We start from the raw sequence: 24,973 nt of genomic DNA, 5'->3' as shown, positions 1-24,973 counted from the left end.
ATATTACAAACAATATCACAGGAGGGTGTACACCCCCTGCGATATTGAGAGTAATATGCTCTCCCCGACCCAAGATATTACAAATAATATCACGGGAATGTATACACCCCCTGTGATATTGGAAGTTGTATCATACTCTTCCACCCTCGATATCACAAACAGTATCACAAGGTTGTGAACACCCCCTGCGATATTGCGAGTAATATCATCCTCTCCCTCCCTGGATATTATGAACAATATCACAGGGGGGCATGCACCCCCTGCGATCTGGGGATTAATGTTATCCTCTCAACCCCTGGATATTACAAACAATATCACATGGGGGTGTACACACTTTGCAATACTGGGAGTAATATTATCCTCCCGCCCCCAAATATTACAAACAATATCACAGGGGAGTGTACACCTCCTGCGATGTGGGGCGTAATGTCATCCTCTTTCCCGCTGGATATTACGAACAATATCACATGGGGATGTACACCCCCTGCAATATGGGGAGTAATATTATCTTCTCATTCCCTGAATATTATGAACAATATCACAGAAGGGTTTACACCCTTTGCGATATTGGAAGTATTATCATGAGCTCTTCTCTTGGATATTATGAATAATATCACAGGGGGGTTCTACACTTCCTGAGTTATGATGAGTAATATCATCTTCTCCCCACCTGAATATCATGAACAATATCACAGAGGGATGTACACCTTCTGCGATATTGGGAGTAATATCATCCTCTTCCTCTCTAGATATCACAAATGATATCACAGAGAATGTACACACAGGTTGTTTATGATATTGCAAGTAATATCCACTCCCCCCTAAATATTACAAACAATATCGCAGGGGTGTACACCCCCAATATCCACGGGGGAAGAGAATAATATTACTCCCAATATGGCAGGGGGAGTACACCCCCTCCCCGTGATATTGTACCTAATATCCAGGAAGGGAGAGGATGATATTACTCCCAGTATCACAGCGGGTGTACATTCCCCTTGTGATATTGTTCCTAATATCCAGGGTGGGGAACGATGATATTACTCCCAATATCACAGCAGGTGTATACCTTCCCTGTGATATTGTTCCTAATGTCCAGTTATGGAGGGGATGACATTTCTCCCAATATCGCAGAAGGTGTACACCCTTCTGTGATATTGTTTCTAATATCCAGAGGCGGAGAAGATGATATTACTTCCAGTGTCACTGGGAGTGTATACCCCTTCTGTGATATTGTTCCTAATATCCAAGAAGAGACACCCCTCTGGGATATTGTTCCTAATATTCAGGGCAGGAGAAGATGATATCACACCCAACATTGCAGGGAGAGTACACCCCCTTTGTGACATTGTTCCTAATATCCTGGGAAAAAGAGAATAATGTTACTCCCAATATCGCAGAAAGTGTACACGCCCCCCCCGTGATAGTGTTCCTAATATTCAAGGTGGAGAGGATGATATTACTCCCAATATCGCAGGGGGTGTACACCACCACTGTGATATATTTTCTAATATCCAGGGAAGAAGAGAAGAATATTACTCCCAATGTCGAAGGGGGTGTACACCCACCCCTTGATATTGTTCCTTATATCCAGAAAAAAACGAGATGATACTACTGGCAATATCATGGGGGCTGTACACTTCCCCTGTGGTATTGTTTCTAATATCACAAGGGGGGAGAAAAGGACATTACTCCCAATACTGCAGGGGGTGTACACCCCCACCGTGATATTGTTCCTAATATTTATGGCGGGAGAGAATGATATTACTTCCAATATCGCAGAGGGTGTACACCCCCACGTTATATTTTCTGAATATCCAAAGAAGGAAAGGATGATATTATTCCAAATGTCGCAGAGGGTGTACACCCCCTTTGTAACATTGTTGCTAATATCCAAAAAGGGAGAGGACGATGTTACTCAATATCGCAGGGGTATACACCTCTTCTGTGACAATGTTCGTAATATCCAGGGTCGAAAATAATGATATTATGCCCAATATCCCTGGGGGGGTACAACCCCCAATATCGCAGGGGGTGTACAATACCAATATTGGGATATTACTCCCAATATCGCAGGGAATGTACATTCACCCTGTGATATTATTTCTGATATCCAGGGAGGGAGAGGATAATATTACTCCCAATATCGAAGGAGGTGTATACTCCCCCGGGGACATTGTTGTTAATATCTAGGTGAGGAGAGGATATTACTCCCAGTATCGCAAGGGGATAACACTCCCCCCCAACCGTGATATTTTTCCTAATATCCAGTGGTTGATATTACTTTCAATATTGCAGGGATGTACACATCCCCTGTGATATTGTTCCTAATATCCAGAAGAAAAAAGATGACGTTACTCCCAGTATCGCAGCAGATGTACACCCCCTTTGTGATATTACTCCTAATACATAACGGGGAGAAAATGATATTACTCTTGATATTGCTGACGATGTACAACCCCCCATGATATTGTTCCTAATATCCGAAATTGGAGAAGTGGATATTACTCCTAATATCACAGGGGGTGTACACCCCTCTTGTGATATTGTTTCTAATATCCAAGAAGAAAGAAGGTGATATTACTATCAATATCACAGGGTGTGTACATCCCCCCTGTGATATTGTTTCTAATATCCATGGGGGGAGAGGATGATATTACTTCCAATATTTCCAGTGGTGTACACCCCACTGTCATATTGTTCCAAACAATCAGAGGGGAAGAGGATGATATTACTCTCAATATCGCAGAGGTCATACACACCCCTGCTGTGATATTGTTCCTAATATCCAGGGGGTGAGAGAATGATATTACTCCCAATAACACAGGGGGTGTACAACCCCCTGTGATATTGTTCCTAATATCCAGTGGGGGAGAGGATGATATTACACCCAATATCGCAGAAAGTGTAAACACCCCCTGTGATATTGTTTCTAATATCCAGGGAGGGAGAGGTTGATATTCCAAATTGCAAGGAGTGTACACACCCCCTGTGATTTTGTTCCTCATATCCAGAAGGGAGATGATGACATTACTCCCAATATCGGAGGTGGTGTACACCTTCTTTTTGTTATTGTTCTTGATATTTAAAGGAGAGAAAATTATATTACTCCCAATATCGCAAAGAATGTACATGCTTCCTGTGATATTGTTTTTAATATCCACGGGTGGAGAGGATAATATTACTCCCAATATCGCAAAGAATGTACATGCTTCCTGTGATATTGTTTTTAACATCCACGGGCGGAGAGGATAATATTACTCCCAATATCGCAGGAGCTGCACATTTCCCTTGTGATACCGTTCTTAATATAGTGAGGAGACAATGATATTACTTTCAACATCGCAGGGGGTGTGCACTTCCCCTGTGATATTTTTTCTAATATCCAAAGGGGGAGAGGATGATATTACTCCCAAAAATATTCCCTGTGATATTTTTCCTAATATCCCGTGGAGGAGAGGATGATATTACTCCCAATATTGCCGGGGATGTACACCACCCTAGTGATATTATCCCTAATATTCAGGGGAAGAGAGGATGATATTACTCTCAATATCTCAGGGGGTGTACAACCCCTGCCGTGATACTCTTTTTCATATCCAGGTGGAGAGAGGATGACATTACTCCCAATATCGCAAGAGGGGAACACCCTCACGTGATATTGTTCCTAATAATTATGAGGGGAAAGGATGATATTCCTTCCAATATCGCAGGGGGTGTACACGATCCATGTGCTATTGTTCCTAATATCCAGGGGGAAAAAAGATGATATTACTCCCAATATCGCAGAGGGTATACACTCCAACTGTGACATTGTTTATACTGTCCAGAAGGAAAGAGGATGATATTACTCTTAATATCGCAGAGGGTGTACACCTCCCCCCCGCCCCGTAATATTGTTCCTAATATTCAGGTGGGCAAAGGGTGATATTATGCAGAATATCGCAGGGGCTGTACATTCCCCCTGTAATATTGTTTTTAATATCCAGGGCAGAGAGGATGATATTACTCCCAATATCGTAGAAAGTTCACCCCCCCCCCAAAATATTGTTCCTGATATCCATGGTGGGGAGAGGATGATATTACTCTAAATAGCGCAGGGGTGTATACCTTCCCTGTGACATTGCTCCTAAAATCTAGGCAGGCAGAAATAATATTATTCCCAATATCGCAGGGGGGGTACACACCCCATGTGATATGGTTCCTCATATCAAACGGAAGACAGGATGATATTCATCACAATATCGCAGGGTGTGTACACTCCACCTGTGATATTGTTCCTAATGCCCAGGAGAAAAGCGAATAATATTACTTCCAATATCGCAGGGGATGTACACCCCTCCTGTGATACTGTTTCTAATATTCAAAGGGAAAGAGGATGATATTACTCCCAATATCGCAAGGGGTGTATACTCTCCTTGTGATATTGTTCCTCATGTCCAGAAAGGGAGACGACAATATTACTCCCAATATCGCAGGGGGTGTACACTCCCTGTAATATTGCTCGTAATATCTAGAAAATTAGAGGATAATATTACTTGCAATATCGCAGTGGGGGTACACCCCCTCGAGATATTTTTCCTAATATCCAGACAGGGATATTAGGGAATGTACACCCCCCCGTGATATCGTTTCTAATATCCAGTGGAAAAGAGGATGATATTAATTCCAGTATCAAAGGTGGTGTAAACCCCCGCTGTGATATTGTTGTGAATATCCAGCGGGGGAGAGGATGATATGACTTCCAATACCGCAGGGGGTGTACACCCCCTCTGTGATATTGTTCCTAATATCCAGGAGGGGAGAGTATGATATTTCTCCCAATTGCAGGGGGTGTACACCTCCCTGTGATATTGTTTTTAATTTCCAGAAGGACAGAGGATGATATTTCTCCCAATATTGTAAAGGGTGTATGCCCTCCCTGTGATATTATTTCTAATATTCAGGTGGAGAGAGGATGATATCACTCCCAATATCGCGGGTTGGGGGAACACTCACTCTGTGATATTGTTCTCAATGGGGAGAAAGGATGCTATTACTCCCAATATCGCAGGGGGTGTACACCCCCCGCCCCGGGATATTGTTCCCAAAATCCAGGTTCGGAGAGGATGATGTTACTTTCAATATCACAGGGGGTGTACACCTTGCCTGTGATATTGTTCCTAATACCCACGGGTGAAGAGGATAATACTACTTGCAATGTCGCAGGGGGTGTACAGCCCTCCTGTGTTATTGTTCTTAATATGCAGAAGGAAGAAAATGATATTACTCTCAATACTGCAGGGGATGTTCACCCCCACTGTGATATTGTTCCTAATATGCAGAAGGGGAGAGAATACTATTACTCCTAAGATCACAGTTGGTGTACACCCCCCTGTGATATTGTTTCTAATATCCAGGGAATTAGAGGATGATATTACTCTTAACATCACAGGGGGTGTACACTTCCCCTGTGATATTGTTTCTAATATCCAGAAGGGAAGAGGATGGTATTAATCCCAATATCTCATGGTGTGTACACCCCCACCCCTGTGATATTGTTACTAATATCCAGGGGAAAAGAGGATATTACTCCCAATATCGCAGGGGTTGTATACCCCCGCTGTGATACTGTTTTTAATATCCAGGAGGGAAAAGATTATATTTCTCCCAATATTGCAGAGGGTGTACACCCCCCCGGTGATATTCTTCCTAATAATTATGAGGGGAGAGGATGATATTACTTTCAATATCGCAGGGGGTATATATACCTGTGTATAATGTTCCTAATATTCAGTGGGGGAGAAGATAATATTACTTTCAAAATCACAAGGGTGTACACCCCCCTTGTCATATCATTTATAGTATCTGGGAGGAGAGAGGATGATATTACTCCCAATATCGCAGGGGGTGTACACCCCCCTGTGATTTTGTTCCTAATATTCAGGTGAGGAGAAGATGATATTACTCCCAATATCGCAGGTGAGGGAAACACCCCACCTGTAATATTGTTCCTAATATCCATGAAGGGAGCAGATAATATTACTCCCAAAATTGCGGTGGGTGTACACCCACCTGTAATATTGTTCCTAGTATCCCCGGAGGGAGACGTCTCTCAACCTATAACCACTACTTGAATTACTTAGCAAACTTCTGCAAGGTCCCCTGTGAGGTAGGATCAGAAATGACCTCCCTCTATCCCCGCTGGAGTCTGGGCGTGCACACAAAGCACAACCCAATGCTACTCCTTCTCATACACTTTCTGCTGCTCACTAAGTCAGCTCCAATGCTGGGTGAGGTTAAGGCCTTCCCCATGCCCTGGATTGCCCAGCTCCCCTTGGGATTGTGTGTCACTGTGGCAATCTCTCCCCCCCATGCTCTGAAGACTCAGTTTTCCATCTGGTTCAGTGTAGGCTGCTGCCCACCACTTCTTTCAAAAGGTCTGTGATTTGCTTCACTTTTTCTGTTAAGTTCCTATGTTGCTTCTTGAAAAAAAGTTCACAGTGTGAATCTCTATGCATTATTTTGTCTTTTCAAGTGGGAGAGTCATACTAACAATGCCTCCAATCCACCATCTTGGGGGAACAAAAATGACCCTGGCCTTCTTTGCCTTCTGTCTTCTAATACGTGAGTGATTGACACCTACTAGAAGTATCAGTGGATGCTTCTGCAGAACAGACAGCAATGGGCGAATCATCATTTCATAGGAGAATTCAAATTAACATTTCCTTAGGAGTCACTGTGTAGAAACTGTCAAAATTTGTTTCTTTCTTTATTGACTTTTATAAAAAACATTCTGCTCATTTATTAGTATAAATAATTTACCTTAGAATACTTATACACTGTTAATGGGCATGTAAATTAGTCCAGCCACTGTAGAAAGCATTCTGGAGATTTCTCAAAGAACTTAGAGCACAGCTACCATTCGACCTAGCAATTCCATTGCTGGGTATATACCCAAAAGAAAATACATCATTCTACCAAACAAACACATTATTTCTTTTTTTCTTCTTTTTTTTTTTTTTTTTTTTTTTTTTTTGAGACGGAGTCTCACTCTTTCACCCAGGCTGGAGTGCAGTGGCGCGATCTCGGCTCACTGCAAGCTCCGCCTCCCGGGTTCACGCCATTCTCCTGCCTCAGCCTCTCCGAGTAGCTGGGACTACAGGCGCCCGCCACCACGCCCGGCTAATTTTTTGTATTTTTAGTAGAGACGGGGTTTCACCGTGGTCTCGATCTCCTGACCTCGTGATCCGCCCGCCTCGGCCTCCCAAAGTGCTGGGATTACAAGCGTGAGCCACCGCGCCCGGCCTAAACACATTATTTCTTATGTTCAGCACTGTGCTATTCACAATAGCAGTGACATGGAATCAACCCAGGTGCTCATCAATGGTAGATTGAATAAGGAAAGTATAGTACTACTAAATATTTTATAGTAGGTACAAAATACTTCATGTACCTACTGTGTACTCACAAAAATTTAAAATAAAAATAACTTTTAAAAGTTGCACCTCAGAGTGGGGCTGGTTCCCTCTTGGAGACTTAGGGCTGAAGGACTCTTCTCCACCTGCACCCCTCTCACCCCTGCTTGGAAAGAGAAAGGCAAACACATATGATGTCACCGGGGAATCACTGATGCATTTTCCAAACCTGTAAGATAGCCCAAGAAACACCCATGAGGATGTAGGACAGTCCAGGAGCTTTGTATCAGCCCTCCCTTCCCTCCCTTTTCTTGTCAGCTGTGGAACACCCCACAGCCCCCATCTGAGATGGCCCAACTCACAGCAAACCTGGACCCACAGAAGCCCCAGTGGAGCTGCCAATCTCCTCTCCATGGCTCCTTGCCTGGTTGCTGTTCTGAAGGTTGTCAAGTCTTGGGTCCAGTCGAATTGTGTTCTTACAATTAATAGGTTCCAACAGACTCACTGAGCACCAATAACATTTACAGCAGAGCTTTGCATTATGTTTCTTAAGAGGAAACTCCAACAATCGTGGCCCAGCCCAGTCTAAATGTGTAATCTTTCTCAGGTGTGTGTGGGGGTGGAGGGACACAGGCTGGTGGAGGTGAAGGAAGCAGTAAGGGGACATATCCCCAATATCCCCAATCTTTACTGAGAACTATTTTAGATAGAGATTTTGAAAGTTTGCAAGGAGGATGAGAAAAGTGAGAAGATGACTCAGAGGGAAAGAGGGGCCTCATCTGGGTCAGTATCCCTGGAGAGTCATAGTTTCGGTGATCCGACTTTCTAAACAAGAATCAAGGCACATAGTTTGGCAGAGAATTTATTTACACTGAGGGTCTAACAAAGGAATACTCTCTTTTGTGGTACATATCATTTTGTTTATCCCCATTTTCAGAAAAGTAAATACAAATAAAACAAGTTAGAATAGATTTGTAAATCTAAAAATATATTTATATTTATACGTGAACATAGCGTATGTCTAAAATAAGGCTTCGATCGGTGATAAAAGAAATAGGACATGTGTAGGATGCCTACCTTGATTACATCCACCCCTCCCCCTCCTCTCTTCTTCCATCCAAACCTTTTTCCTTACACCCCAAAACCTACACAGCTGATTCTGTGCTGTGAACATGTGCTGAGGGCCATATTTTGAAGTCCACAAAAAATGTTTCTCCTTTTTCCTCCAGCATTTTCTTACTTTTTTCCCACTTCCTCTATCTCTACTTTTCTTCCTTATTTCCTTCATTCCATTGTCTTTTTCCTCAGAGTAGATGTAGATGGAGGAAGTTCATCAGGAGTATTGAAGACATTTCTGATTTAGAGAAGAAGGTAATTTTAATAATTTTAGTTTTTAAAAATTAGGAAACGAGAGAGAGAGGACACGTAGACATATCTATATATTAGATATATAAATAACATATCTATTTTAGAGTCAAGCACTGCTTCATTTTAAACAAATCTCTCTCTCTTTTTTTTTTTTTTTAAGCTGAGTCTCGCTCTTGTTGCCCAGGCTGGAGTGCAATGGCACCATCTCGGCTCACTGCAATCTCCACTTCCCGAGTTCAAGCGAGTCTCCTGCCTCAGCCTCCTGACTAGCTGGGATTACAGGTGCACGCCACCACACCTGGCTAATTTTTGTATTTTTAGTAGACACGGGGTTTCACCATGATGGCCAGGCTGGTCTCAAACTCCTGACCTCAGGTGATCCGCCCACCTCAGCCTCCCAAAGTGCAGGGGTTACAGGCGTGAGCCACTGTTCCCAGCCTAAAAGAATCTTATTTTTAAATTTTACCTTTATTTTAAGTTCAGGGGTACGTGCGCAGGTTTTTTACATAGGTATATTTGTGCCACAGGGTTTGTTGTACAGACTATTTCATCACCCAGGTAATTAAGCCTAGTACCCGTTAGCTATTTTTCCTGGTCTTTTTTGTCCCACCTTTCACCCTTCAATAGGCCCCAGGGTCTGTTTTTCCCCTGTATGTGTCCATGTGTTCTCATCATTTAGCTTCCACCTGTAAGTGAGAACATGCAGTATTCGGTTTTCTGTTCCTGCATTAGTTTGCTAAGAATAATGGCCTCCAGCTTCATGCATGTTCCTGCAAAGTATGGCTGCATAATATTCATGGTATATATGTATCACATTTTCTTTATCTAGTCTATCACTGATGGGCATTTAGGTTGAAAAGAATCCTACTCTTAACTAGGCTCAGGTAATCATATCTATCATGCTATCATAGCCCAGGCCTCAACTTGATCTATTTATGGATTCATGAAGATCCGAGCTCCATCTTTTTGAGATGATGTGAAAATGGAAGAGCTGAGTAAGTGACAGGAACAATCAGTAAATAGTCTCTTCGTGTGCTTAGTGATTTAATTTGATCACATGCTATCCAGTTCCTTCCCGTAACTGTTCTTAACCTTCATCTCCCCATTCGGTGTTCCAAATATTCACACAGATCCATTTATCCGGGTGTGATTGTCTGCGTATTACTATAGGAAAACTTCCTCAGTTAGAGACAAGCCTCGGTACAGATTTTTGCAGCACTCTCTAATGTCTGGTCACTGGTCACCTGGCAATCCCCACCCCAAAACAGCCCCACCACTATCCCATTTGAAGTGATTCTCTGAGGAGGTTCCAATCTTCAGTCTGTTGCAGACATTGTGCATTTTCCATGAATCCTGACTCTTCGAAGAGTGAATAAAGACCAGCTTCTGCACAAGAGCTACACACTTAATTCCTTCTGCCCTACTTGTCTTTATAGAATGTGACATCTCACTGAGAATTCTCCAGGTCAAGCCCTTGAGTCCCTGAAAGGCTCACACTTCCCAGAAGTTCGTGTTCAGCTCCCTCTTCAGCCCCAGACAGACTGTCACTCACAGCACAGAAATACTCAACCTAGTCACTCAAATGGGCTGAGGCTTTCTTCAGGTGAAAGGAGGTTTCCATCTTCCTAAATTCAGCCTCAAAACTTTTGATGCCTGTGATAAGACTGTTGAGGTGTGTATTTCAGAAGAACCTGGAGCCCTTGGTTGGAGTACTGCATATACCAGAAGAGATATGGTGGAATAGACGATGAGTAGTTGCACCTCAGCAGCACCAGGGCTCCTTCAGAGACAGGCTGGGTTACCGACTGGGTCTCTGGTTCCTCTGGCAACATCAATATAGTGCCAGTGAGACCAGAATAGACTTACCTATGAAGAGAAGGTATCTCTATTCAGAATCCGGTTGCAATACTGCACTTCTAGAGAACAAGAGGATAAAATAGAATTTTACTCACCCAGGGGAAACAGTATCACAAGCACTGGTATGGGAACCAAGCACAGGGTTTAGCAGCAAAGGAAAATGGGGATAAACTTCTATAATATCTAAATTGAGAAGCTAAGTAAGACTCATTTAATAGGAATTACTGAGTGAAAATTCTGTTTTGAAAACTTACCAGAATATTTATACTTCTGTCTCTTGATTTATTAATAAACTGGCTTATAAACTGGGCTGGGCTGAAGGGGGAAAATGTAGGACAGCTTGATTTTTGTCATCTTCTCTTACTCCTTTTTTTAATATTTGGATCAATCTCCAAAATTTTACAGTTAATTTTAAGTACAAAAACAGTCTCATCTTCACATATTAAAAAATGTATCCTACCTTCATCAAAGTGTTAACCCTTAATCCAGCTCAAAGTTTATTCTCACACACTCAAAGTAATGCTTCGTGAATACTTCTGCTTCTGATTACTATAATGGAAGTCCTATCACTGCATAAGAACAGGGCTGGGTGCCTCAGTAAACTATTCATGTCCTGACACTCAGACCAAAATTCATTCTGGTCTCTGTAATTAGACAAAGCTCTGAACACTTTGTAATCATTTATTCATACCAAATGTCTTCAGACTGTAGGCACGGAGTCACCACCATACCTGGGAGTCTAGACTCTCCAATGATTCCATGAACCATCATTTATCTACTTGGACCTTGAAACCCTCACCCTGGACATCATTTTGTTTAAAAAAAACATGTGATCTTTCTACAGAGAAATAGCTGATCAATTTATTGATCTTTTTGTCACAGACCAAGAGTTTCAACTCCCAAAAAAATGTTCTTATATTGGCTCAGGTCTTTTTCAGTTTCTGAAGAGTCTGAATACCCAGGATGTGATGTCATCCTCCAAACAGCTTTTCGGGTTGCAAATGAGGTTTAATAGCAATGATAATGCAGGATATAGATTGCATTAATCTGATGAGTGCTGATTAAATCAGGACATTCTTAGTGATATTCTTTTAACCACAGAACAACCCTGGAAAATAGTGTCATGACCCCCATTTTATAGACAAAGTATGAAAGCTCAAATGCCAAAAGTATTTGACTAAGGTCAAACTCTTTACAGCAGATCTCAGATTCAAACCCAGGAATGCCTGGCTTTAGAGCTGACTATTTTTCCAGTCTGTTTTGCTGCCCAGAGCATGAAGCAAAAATAAGGTACAACTAGAATTAGAGTGCCCTTTCTATCATCCCTCAGTGGCTGTTCAACTCTTTCTTCCAAAGTGGCTAACATACAGATACCTGTTCATAAAAGCAGACCTGAAACAAAAGCTAGTTGTGTTGTTTCCTCATAGTCAGTGCCTTCTTGAAAGAACCTGGCCCACAACCTGGCTCCCCACCCCCACAGCACAGCTCTTTTCCTCTGGACTACCCCAAAGGCATCATCCAACCAAGATCCCAGGAGCAGGCATGGGATGAACTCCAAGTGGATAGAAAACATTTGAAATTTTCCAATCCAATATTCCACCTTTAATTTTTTTCCAGATCAATTATCTACAGAATAGTATGATATCTTCTTTAGATAATCCCACATAGCCTCTCATATGTGGGTATTGATTTTCATAAGTAGGCAGGAACATTACAGAGATGTCCCTCTTTCCCACTCTCTCAACTCTCATGACTGGAGTGCGGCTTTGGGCAGAGGCTCTCCAGGGACTTTGGAATCACTCTGAGCTTCTCACAAAGATGTAGGTGTCAGAGTCTCCAGCCTTTGGGTCTGTTTTGTACAAAGAGGTGTATTCATTGTCTTTATTCAAATGAGCTGTAAATATTCCTTCCTCATTTCCTCCATTGAGAATATGAAAATCAGAAACACTAGGCTTTTTTGAGGATATTGTCTGTGCCACATGAAGTACTGGAAATAGTGGAGCACTTCAGAGAAGAGTTGGCTGCATCCTGGACATCTGGGGACCAGGACTCCCACTTTCTGCTGGCTCCTCATTGCTGTGTAGAGAAGTCAGCCAAAGGAGATGAGTGTATAGGCTCAAATACTCTGCAAATGTTTGTTTTCTTTCCACAATGCTACTCCCCCACCAAACCCTCAGATGGACTAGATGGAAACCTCCTCCTGCCACATAGCCTGATCCTCTCATTCTCAATAAAAAAATTATCAAATATTGCTTTCCCTGTGATCAAAATCAGAGACAATATCCCACCAAAAACAAGCAAACAAAAACATACCCCATGTTCCTAATGAAGCCTCAGGAGCCCAAGCAGGATTCTCAGCAAATTTTCAGTTATTCTTGTCTCTTTGGGGCCTTAAAGAACCCAACTTTAAAAACTAATAATGATCCGGAATCTCTGTTTCTGATTTAGATGTTTCAAAAATAGTCTACAATGCAAATCAGAAACAAATTCTCTCCCATCTCCTCCTCTACCATCATCTCCATTTTCCATTACATACCATCCACAATAGGGAAATGGGACAAAAGAAAAGAGAAAGACAGGCAACAGAGAGAGTGAGAGATCTAATCCCAGGGGACACATGAAAACCAGCATGTAGATACTTGGAAATGGCCACAGAAATGTTTAAAATGTGTGCAGCTATAAATAATAACCTGATACTGAGGCTAAATGTTTCAAAATCTAAGAAGCATATTGCCCATGTTGACTGTGCATGGTATGCATATAAAGTATATGTAGTGTGTGTCTATCTATACACACAAACTGAGGGGTACCAGTGAACTTAGCAACAATAGTATAAATACCACAGATACCTCACTTTGATAATTGAGTACTCAGGGACCATGGTGGAAGGAAGACATCATGCTGTATGCCCTTTTATACTTTTTTAATTTTAGATCACGTAAGTGAAATACCTATTTAAAAAATAAGTAAGATCGATTTTGCAAATAGTAGAAGAATAGATAAATTTGCTAATATCTTTTGAAAATAAAAATTTTAGAAAGCATTTTTGGACTTCTTTCTAGGCTGTGACTCCCACCCCACAGAGGAAAACTGCACAGGTGCAGGCCCATCTGTCTCACTGTGTGTCACCCACGAGGCAGTAGTACACAGCAGTGTGGCTCAGGGAAACCCGGGGCAGGCTCAGAGTGCTGGACTTTCTGTCGGCAGGGATAAACAGGGAGGCCACTTCATTTATAACGTTTGTCTTGTATCCTTGAATAATAAATCGTGGTCCTTGGCTGGGAAACTGTTGGTACCACATGATATAATCACTTGTACCAATGTTGTTGTGGCTACAGGTTATGTTCACTTCTTGTCCTTCATATGAGTCCATGGAGATGGGCTGGGTGGTCTTAGCAAGGCTCAAAGTACCTGTGGGAGTAAAACAAGGTGAGTTAGACGGTCCCATTCAGCAGCCCCACGGTTCCCTCTCACAGTCAAATCCATCCCCACGCTCTACTTCCCTGCCATACACATGCACATACAATTTACTTCTCATTTACGTTTCAGTACAAAAATATTTATCCCAGGGAGGCCCATGAAAACATACACAGAAGTGTCAGGTTTACTATCTCCCTCCCATGGATAGACCCTAGGGATTAGAAACCCCGAAAATCTTTGCTGCCCTGAGACACATCTCACATAAATGCTCAGGAGCTGCCTGGAGAAAAATGGGACCCTGAAGCTATATCTCTGCATCTTGGATAAAGAGCAACTGCTAGCAGGCAAAGTTACAGATTCCTTTCCAGCATCATCAGGCCCAGATCCCACTCCTCTTCATCCCAAAATAACTCACTCAGGGTCAGGAACACGATCACTCTCGCCACTTGCCTCATATTCTAGGTGCAAACTAGGACCCAGGTTCTAGGCTCTTTTGCTGTGTCTGAGCTGCAATGAGCCCAGCGGCAACTGCCAGGGCCCACAACAGCAGCTGTCACTCAGGCCTGTCCCAGGAGAGCAGCCAATAGCAGGGCAGCAGCTCCTCAGAGCGGGGCTCCCCTCAAAGTTCAACTAAACCCCCAAGAAGAGTAGGGTGCGAAAACTGCTGGTACTGAAGCACAGCAGCCTGAATTTCATTTTAGATCTTTGCAGAGGTCTAATCCCTTAAAGATTTGGTCCAAATCAGGCAAAGCTATGAGAAGGTAGATTCCACTGGGCTCCTATCCCCCGTTACATTACTTTCCACAGCCCCAGAGGGTGGTCATCTACTGTAGTCGGTCTGACATTCATGGACTCATTGACAGTCATGGTCTGAGTGTAACCTGCCTGACTTGTTACTTTATGCCCTGCAATGCTCCACTGACCCCTATTTAGCCAAGAAGAAACAGGGATTCCTAATCCTATTCCAAGAAAGAGCCCATGAGGCAGTCTGGACTGGACCTTCCATCTCCTGATTCCCTGGGATCATTTATAATCCCACTAAGTCCACAACTAATACCTTCTTCTCAGACCCTGTGTAACAGATATTAAACAGAGGAACAAACCCCTCATTAGTCCCTGCTGAACAGCTGGGATAGGACATTTGGTCTGGAATGACTCACTTAACCAAGGAGGAGGTGAGGTGAACAAGAAGAAAAGGCACAGGCTGTGTCAGACAGATCTAAATCTAAATCTCAACTCTGCCACCTTGTGACCTCAGGCAGCTCACTCCTCTGAGTCTTGGTTTCTTCATCTGTAAAATGGGAACAATAATATGTATTTCAGTGTTCCAACCTGTGGCATGTAGTCAACAGTAAATTGTAGTTCCTTTCCCTTTCTTCTCATCTGATTCAGAGTGCAGAGTACCATGGCTAGTAGAAGGCAGTGGTGTAGGATTATATATCTAATGTTTTGTAGTTACTGTACACACTTCCTTCAGGAAATAATTCGTATAAATCCTATAACAGAAGCACAAAAACTGAAAAGAAAAATAAAGCCATTCAGAAAAAGAGCCGAAAGACACAGTAGTATTCATTGAATCCAAAAGACACAGTAGTACTCATTGAATCAGCCAAATGCTATAAACAAAACCTGTTACATACTCACATCAATGTGAAAAAGATAGTGGTATGTTATTTGAGTTCTTTTCTCTTATAATATAGGAATGAAAAAAATCACTGGAAAATATTTGGAAGGTGCCTCTTCTAGGTCTAGAATTGCCGAAAGCGGGCGGGCGCGGTGGCTCACGCTTGTAATCCCAGCACTTTGGGAGGCCGAGGCGGGCGGATCACGAGGTCAGGAGATCGAGACCACGGTGAAACCCTGTCTCTACTAAAAATACAAAAAATTAGCCTGGCCTGGTGGCGGGCGCCTGTAGTCCCAGCTACTCGGAGAGGCTGAGGCAGGAGAATGGCGTGAACCCGGGAGGCGGTGCTTGCAGTGAGCCGAGATTGCGCCACTGCACTCCAGCCTGGGCGACAGAGCAAGACTCCATCTCAAAAAAATTAATTAATTAATTAATTAATTAACTAATTAAATAAAAAGTAAATAGAATTGCCGAAAGCATTCTGAATCAGCAATTTTTCCATTTTCCCACCCCAAAAAAAATCAGTGAGTGTTGATGGCTTCTAGTAACATTTTGGCAGAGGAGCTATCACAAGTCATGAAATAAATAACCAGGCTTTCCTCAGTAACAAGTGAAGGAACAAAGATGTTTTTATGAGGGACCTGAAGATACTAGAACACCTTGTACAGAAATGAAAATAAATGGGTTACTCTTTAAACTCAACTCGTTGCAACAGCGACCTCTTGTGATAACTATACTCAGAAAAAATGTTTCACCCAAGTCAGTAGGTCTCAGATCGGCACAATTTATGGAATATCACATTTCTTTGTAAACGCAATAGCAGAGAGCTTGGTTTGGACTATGGAGTCTATTTTCAGTTATGGAAGAAAACACTGAGTGAGAAGTTAGACACCCTGAATTGAAACAATCCTTTGGATTTGATAGCTGTACTATTTTGTTCAAATCACCATTTGAGAGACACAATTTCTTCATCTCGGCAAGAGAGATTATAAGGATTAAATGAACATAAGTAAGTTATTTCTAAACTACAGTGTTCTATAAAAATACAAACTATGGGCCGGGCGGGGTGGCTCACGCCTGTAATCCCGGCACTTTGGGAGGCCGAGGCGGGCGGATCACGAGATCAGGAGATCGAGACCATCCTGGCTAACACGGTGAAACCCCGTCTCTACTAAAAATACAAAATTAGCTGGGCATGGTGGTGGTGCACGCCTGTAGTCCCAGCTACTTGGGTGGCTGAGGCAGGAGAATCGCTTGAACCTGAGAGGCGGAGGTTGCAGTGAGCTGAGATGGCGCCACTGCACTCCAGCCTGGGCAACAGAGCCAGACTCTGTCTCAAAAAAAAAAAAAAAGAAATACAAACTATGTTTAATGCAGGAAATATCACCAAGCCAAAATGGTCTTCCTTTTTCAGGCCAAAAAAATGGAACTCGAAGTTTCTGTGTTGCCACCTGTTACCTCACTTTGGAGAATATTACTGGATACCAGGCAACTGGAGGTAGAAACACTAGAAGTTTTTCTATCCCTCAGCCTATGGAATGAAAGTAATTATTGATAGTAGTGGTGTGTCGTGGGTTGAATTATGTCTTCCTCCCACCCAAAAACTATATATGCATATTGGAGTTCAAATCCCTAGTACCTCAGAAGGTGACCTTATTTGGAAACGGTTTTTACTGGTAATCAAGTTAAAATGAAGTATTTGGGTGGGCTCAAATCCAAACTGGTGAATGATGCCTGGTGTCCTTATAAAAAGGGGGAATATGGACACTGAGATGAACAAAAATAGAAGGAAAATTTGAAGAGGTACAGGGAGAAGATGGCCGTGTACAAGCCAAGAACAGGTTCTTGCATCACAGCCCTCGGAAGGAACCAACCATGCCAACACCTTGATTTTGAAGTCGTCCAGAACTGTGAAACAATACATTTCTGTTGTTTAAGCCACCCAGTTTGTGGCCTCTTGTTACCAGAGCCTTAGCAAACTAATATATGGTGCCAATAATTATATTATATATTATATGTTATGTAGGTTGCGATGGTTGACTTTATGTATCAACCTGGCTAGGCTGAAGGATACCCAGGTGGCTGGTAAAATGTTATTGTGGGGTGTGTCTGTGAGGGTGTTTTCAGAAAAGATTCGCATTTCAATTGGTAGACTGAGTAAAGACCACCCTAATCAATGCAGGTGGGCATCATCCGAATCACTGAGGGCCTGAATAGAACAAAAAGGCAGAGGAAGGACAACTTTTCTCTCTCTCCGTGAGCTGGGACATCCATCTTCCCTGCCCTCCAACATCAGTGCTCATGATTCTTGAGCCTTTAGACTTGGACCAAGATTTATATATAACCAATAATTACATGTATATTCCAATAAATATATATATTCCAATAAATATTTATGGATAGGTAGGTAGATAGATAGATAGATAGATAGATAGATAGATAGATAGATAGATAGACAGACATCCTATTAGTTCTGTTTCTCTGGAGAACCTTAACATATATATATACTCCTTTGCAAAACATTTTTTGGTGTTCAAAAGTATTTGGGTGAACACATAGGAGCATATCACATACATTAATGTTGTTTTTTGAGTATATTGTAATAAAAAATTTAGACCATTGTTAAAGCAAATTTTAGAAAGTTCCTAAGGTTATGAAAGAAAACCACACCCTATAGCAATAGCCAACTACAAGAGGGATATTTTAAATTTTTTTTAAGTGGGATTTTTTTTCTGGTTAGAAGAATAATGAATTCTAAATACAGAATTTGGAAAATACAGGAAAGTGTTTTTAAAATCATGTATAATACCATATCCCAGAAAAAATCATTGACAATATTCAGGCATACCGCTTTTTAATCCTTTGTTTTTGCATGACTATTGTTAACACAATTCAATTGTGTGTGCACATGAACACACACACATTTGCACATGCTGGAGGTTTTTTCAACTTAATATTATTTTCCAAACTTTTTTTGTCAATAAATATACATAAAAATTCAATTTTAATAGCCTCAACATAGTCCATAGTACAAATGTGCTATAATTTATTTACCAATTTCTCTAGTATTAAACATTTGGATTTTAGAAAGAATACTATGATAAAAACCTTTGTACATAAATCTTTGTCTAAATTTCCAATTATTTATTTAGACTAGCTTCTGCAAAGAGGATTTCCTGGATTCGAGTAAGAACATTTTAAGAGTCTTAGGAAGTATCCATTTATTCAATCAACAAATATTTGTGGAGCCCCTTTTAGAGTCAGGCACTGAGGTAGACACTGGCCATTCAATGACAAGAAAGACCCAGTGGTCTAGTGAGAAGGAAGAGGATTTTAAAAGCAATGATAGTCCTCATGATAACAGCCATGGTAGGGAAAGCATAGAGTACTATAGGAACACAAGGAAGTGAAATGGTTTTGGTTGTAGGATTGCAGGAAGACTTCCCAGCAGGAGTGACACCCACCTAAACTAAAACCTAAGAGAAGAGGAAGAATGAGCATGATGAAGACTGGGCTGAGTAGAAAGAGGCAGAAGGCACAGCATCTGGACAGCCTTGGAGCAAGAGCGTGGATGGCACTTGGGTAGATGACGGTCCTGTTGTTTGATATGAAAAACACAAAAGAAGGAGCTAATTTATCTTGTTTTGTTTTGTTTCATATGGTGGAGTGGGGGAGAAAGGAAGAAAGATAAAGAGCTAAGCTTTGCACCATTTGATTTGAGGTGCTTCTGGAAAATTCACATAGGTCAAAAACCCAGTTTGATATATTAAACTGAAGCTCAGAAGAGATATATGAGCTGAAAATAATCAGCAAATAATAGTCGAAGCATGAGCATGGATAATATTACCCAGAAAGAATTTTTGACTGAGAAAATAAATAGGTCAAGGGAAGAATCCTAAAGAACACCAACTGGCAGACTCCTGAGGCCAGGAGTTCAAGACCAGCCTGGCCAACATGGCAAAACCCCGTCTCTACTAAAAGTACAAAAATTAACTGAGCATGGTGGTGGCGGGCACCTGTAATCCCAGCTACTCAGGAGGCTGAGGAAGGAGAATCGCTTGAACCCAGGAGGCGGAGGTTGCAGTGAGCCGAGATCACACCACTGCACTCCAGCCTGGGCGACAAGAGCGAGACTGTCTCAAAAAAAAAAAAAAAAAAAAGAACGCCAACTTTAAAGAGTGTTGTGAGAAGTCAGGGACCCCAAACAGAGGGACCAGCTGAAGCCATGGCAGAAGAACATGGATTGTGAAGATTTCATGGACATTTATTCGTTCCCCAAATTAATACTTTTATAATTTCTTATGCCTGTCTTTACTGCAATCTCTAAACATAAATTGTAAAGATTTCATGGACACTTATCACTTCCCCAATCAATACCCTTGTGATTTCCTATGCCTGTCTTTACTTTAATCTCTTAATCCTGTCAGCTGAGGAGGATGTATATCGCCTCAGGACCCTGTAATAATTGCATTAACTGCATAAATTGTACGGCATGTGTGTTTGAGCAAATGAAATGTGGGCACCTTGAAAAAAAACAGGATAACAGCAATTGTTCAGGGAATAAAAGAGATAACCTTAAACTCTGACCTCTGGTGAGCCGGGCGGAATAGAGCCATATTTCTCTTCTTTCAAAAGCAAATGGGAGAAATATCGCTGAATTCTTTTTCTCAGCAAGGAACATCCCTGAGAAAGAGAATACACGCCTGGAGGTATAGGCTTATAAACAGCCCCCCCAAGTGCGCCTGTCTTTTATGGTAGAGACTGCAGAGATGAAATAGACCCCAGTCTCCCATAGTGCTCCCAGGCTTATTAGGAAGAGGAAATTCCCACCTAATAAACTTTGGTCAGACCAGTTGATCTCAAAACCCTGTCTCCTGATAAGATGTTATCAATGACAATGGTGCATGAAACTTCATTAGCAATTTTAATTTTGCCTCAATCCTGTAGTCCTGTGATCTCGCCCTGCCTCCACTTGCCTTGTGATATTCTATTACCTTGTAAAGTACTTGATATCTGTGACCCACACCTATTCGCACACTCCCTCCCCATTTGAAACTCCCTAATAAAAACTTGCTGGGTTTTGCGGCTTGTGGGGGCATCACAGAACCTATCGACAGGTGACGTCTCCCCCGGATGCCCAGCTTTAAAATTTCTCTCTTTTGTACTCTGTCCCTTTATTTCTCAAGCCGGCCGACGCTTAGGAAAAATAGAAAAGAACCTACATAAATATCGGGGCAGGTTCCCGATAAAAGAGTGAGCAGAAGAAAAGCCCACAAAAAAAGACAGTGCAGGTTCAGCCAAAGATATAAGAACATCAAAAAGAGAGAGGTGGGCTGAGGTTTCACATGTAGCAGAGCAGCTCCCTCACTGTGATCTATTGAAAGTCAGCTCTCAAATTTTTTTTTTTAAAGTGAAAGTGGTGTACCAGAAACCAAAAGAGGACCGGGTTTCAAAGAGGGAATAATCACTCATTCATTGGATGTAACCCAAGAAACTGTTGCTAACCCTGGCAAGAATAGTTTGGGCCAATGGTGGAAGTTAAAACCATACTTCAGTGGGTAGAAGAGTGAGTAAAAAGAGAGAAAAGAGACACAGTGAAGATTGCCAGATTGCCTCCCAAAAGCATCATATGAGTTTATGCCATCAATAGTACACTTCAGTACCCATTTACTCTTTGTCAATATTGTTTATATAGTTCACAATTGCTAATTTCATAGTTAAATGAAATATCACTTTATTTAACACTTGTTCATTACTTATACTGCAGAAGGAGGCATTTTGCAGGATCTGTGTGGGATCCCTGCAGTGCTGATGACAGCAAGTGACCACAACTTATCTATGGCCTCTCCTGGAATTCATGGTGGAACCCCCACCAACTCTTGTATATCACAGAAGCACAATTTTTGAGAATTAGAATGGAATTCAAAGATTGTTTCAGAGAACCCAGTGAAACTCACTACACAATCAGGGAAAGATGAGAAGAGGGAGGACTGAATGTAGTATGGGGAGACTGAAGGGAGAAGTGTCTCCCTTGTATCCAGGCAGGGACAGATTCTCACATGGATGAGAAGATGACTGTCTATATAGTGTTCTCAGAAAACCAGGACAACTTTTCTTCCCCAAAACATGTTTCCCTACCTTTACCTTCTCTAAAATGCTTAAAAGTGTGTTTCAAGGACAAAAACTGTGATTCCACAAATAACTTTTTTAAGTTGGTGCTTAAATGCAACTTAACTACAATGTACATAGATAATATTAGCTCCTTTCCTGAAAGCAGGTTTTCAGGTATAGAAGATTAAATTAGAATATAGGGCCAACTGAAGTAACAAAGGCCAAAATAAAGTAATTTATCATGATACAGTTCAAATGTCAGCAGTTCAGGGCAGTTATAAGGGCTCCACAGTGTCAGTGTCTTAGGTATCTGATTGCTCTGCCCACCTAAATATCCACTCTTATTTGGGGTCCAAGACATATGTCACACATAAAGCAATCCTCACAACAATCCTTCCAATTATCTCAATTTCATTAATTAAGAGATGAGGCACATAGAGTAGAAATGGCATGTCCAATATCACATAGGTACTTAGAGGAAGAATCAGAAACAACCTATGCTTCCTAATTCTTAATTCAGTTCTCTTTCCACAAAGTTCTTGAAGTGATATAAAAGGGGGGAGAAAAATAAACCTTATGAAGATAAGTTTTCCAGAATTTCTCATTTTTCCTGAAGTTTATCTGTTTATAAGGAGTATTTCCCAACAGACAGGAAAAAGGAATGCTAGACTAACTTTTCTTTAAGTCAAAACAGAACTTCTAAAAAGACATTGTTGTTCCCTCTGAGCCACCTTAAAAAAGGGGTAAAATATAGATTCTCATTTCCCTACGTAACTCCCCTCCCATCACCACCACCACCAATCACTACCACATGACAAAAGATTAATATCTAAGGCCTAGCTTAACCTTGGAGAATTTTCCTGAGAAGGAAATAATCTTGAGAGTTGTATCTCTTTGACTAAGAAGTAGTCCTATTTGGGTAGGGAAATGATATCAACAAGTGTGCAGCCTGGGGAATGACTGGAGGGAAAGATTTGTTCACCACTGCATCTGCAGGGATGATAACAATGCCCAGCACATAGTCAAAACTCCACAAATAATCATTGAGTGAATCAGTGAGTAGCTAAATGAATAAATAAGTCATAATTGTATAGAAAGACTTCTTTCCTTTGCAGGACTTGCATAAATTGTATTTAAAAGTATCAAAGACAGAAACAGGCCACACAGCCAGGTCAATGGTGTAATGTGATAAAAATATCCCTGTGGACATGAACTTCCTTTGGAGTGAAACAGTGATAGTGGCTGAGAGCTTACCTAGAGTTATGGCAACTGTATAATTAAATCTAAAACAGATACCATGGTTTCATGAATACAAATGTATTTTGGCAGTAATGGTACAGAACACTGCCACCCTTAGACCTGAGCAAGTGATGTCCCTGCTCAGAGTTCTGTGCCTCCACCCCAGTTATTATTCAGCTATTCCTATCCCTTCCTATGAGAAAATCACAGGACAAAGGAGACATGGCCCTTTAGAGTCTAAATACCTCTTCTTGACCATATTCTGGGTACCCAGGATTTCAGAATTCCCTGCACAAATATCCCCAAACCCACTTTTAAGATCTGCATGGGCCTATCTCAAGGATTATCTTCCCAGAAGCAGATATCCCACCTGTGTACACAACTCTAGGCCCAATGGGTGGCCAAAAGATCACTGTTTGCCTGGACTGTTGACATGTGGGCTAAGGTGTCTGCATCCTTGTGTGTAAAGCTCCTCAAAGTATGTGATGGATTGAGGGATAGGAAAAGAAGGCGGGTAAATCACAAGGTACAAACCAAAGACTGCAGGGTGAATCTCCCTAAAGCAGCACATTCTAGCACAAAACTATAAAAATCAAGAGTTCAAAAGTAGATCTGAGTATATCTAGGAATTTAATACACTATAAATGTGGTATTTCAAATCTATGAGGCAAAAGTGAATTTTTCAGGAGGTGGTATAAGAACTACTGGCTATCCATTTGGGGAAAAAAATAAACAGATGTAGATCCTTGTGTAAAAATTAACTTATTTTGGGACATACTCCTTTTAACCAGGTAGTTCAAAATAGAGCTGCTAACTTGCAGAATCCTCACTCCCACCCCCAGCCACCAAAGGTGGAAGCCAAGCTGGGCTAATCCAAGGAGCCTGCACCCATGGCCACCACTGATTAGTCCAAGGAAGAGCCACCTAACTCACACTGAGTCAAACAGAGCCCTTCCCAGGACACTCGAACTTGGGAAAAGATAAAGAGAGAAAAGTTCATTAAGTTCAGTTCCTCTCAAGAGCATACGTAAGATGTGAACATAGGAACTGTAAGCAACTATCCTTATAAGAACTACACGCTTACGCCCTTCCTTGATTCAAACTCTCCTCCCATTACAGACTGTTTCTGTCTTCTTTCACAGCTAAGCTATTCCTATATCCTCATCTCACAGAGCATTTTTTGAATTCTCTATCTTGGCACACACCAAACCGTTTAGAGTGTTAGTTTATTGTCCATTAATATAACCAACACTTTTTTGACAGCGACCCTTTCTGGAGTTAGGGCTACACCATCACTAAAATCAGTCTCTTGCCTCAAGAAGCCTATAGACTGGCAGAGGAGTGGAGTAGTTGGACCACGTGCCCTACAGACAGACTGCCTGGGTTGCAATTTACCAGTTATTAACTTTGTGACTTGAGCAAGATACTTAAATTCTCTGTGACTTTGCTTCTTCATCTGTAAAGTGAAGCTGGTGATAATACTTGTGAGAATTAAATATGTTCATTAATGTTTGGAATCACACCTGGCACACAGAGATCAAGGATAGCTTCTTTCAATTCTTTTTTAAACTGACAAATAAAATTGTATATATGTATGGTATACAACATAATGTTTTGAAATATGTGTACATTGTGGAATGGCTAAATCAAGCTAATTAATATCTGCATTACCTCACATACATATCGTTTTTGTGGTAAGAACACTTAAAATCTACTTTCAGCAATTTTTAGAAATTTCTGTTGCAGAAATTTTTTTAATGGTCTCAACAGGGTATGTAACATTGCAAAATTATTATGATGATATTTCACCTCAGTATGAAAAGAAATGTCTGTTGAAAATAAACCCCTTTGCAGAAAGAAAAGAAGGAAGGAAGGAAGGCAGGCAGGCAGGCAGGCAGGAAGGAAAAAAGAAGAAAGAAAGAAAGAAAGAAAGAAAGAAAGAAAGAAAGAAAGAAAG

General features: G+C 41.4%; 1 gene segment (V, D, J or C); it reads right to left on the bottom strand.

Annotated features, from left to right (window-relative positions):
- Positions 1–1,886: 1,886 nt before the first annotated feature.
- LOC116484560 (T cell receptor alpha variable 4-like) lies at positions 1,887–14,497 on the bottom strand. The segment is given in 6 exon segments: positions 1,887–2,002; positions 2,139–2,189; positions 7,559–7,626; positions 7,760–7,849; positions 13,742–14,033; positions 14,458–14,497. Coding segments are annotated over 6 exon segments (657 nt in total).
- Positions 14,498–24,973: the final 10,476 nt, after the last annotated feature.

This window comes from Hylobates moloch, unplaced genomic scaffold, assembly GCF_009828535.3.
Source record: "Hylobates moloch isolate HMO894 unplaced genomic scaffold, HMol_V3 SCAFFOLD_16, whole genome shotgun sequence".
Lineage (NCBI taxonomy): Eukaryota > Metazoa > Chordata > Mammalia > Primates > Hylobatidae > Hylobates > Hylobates moloch.
This window is presented reverse-complemented; position numbering and strand designations above follow the sequence as displayed.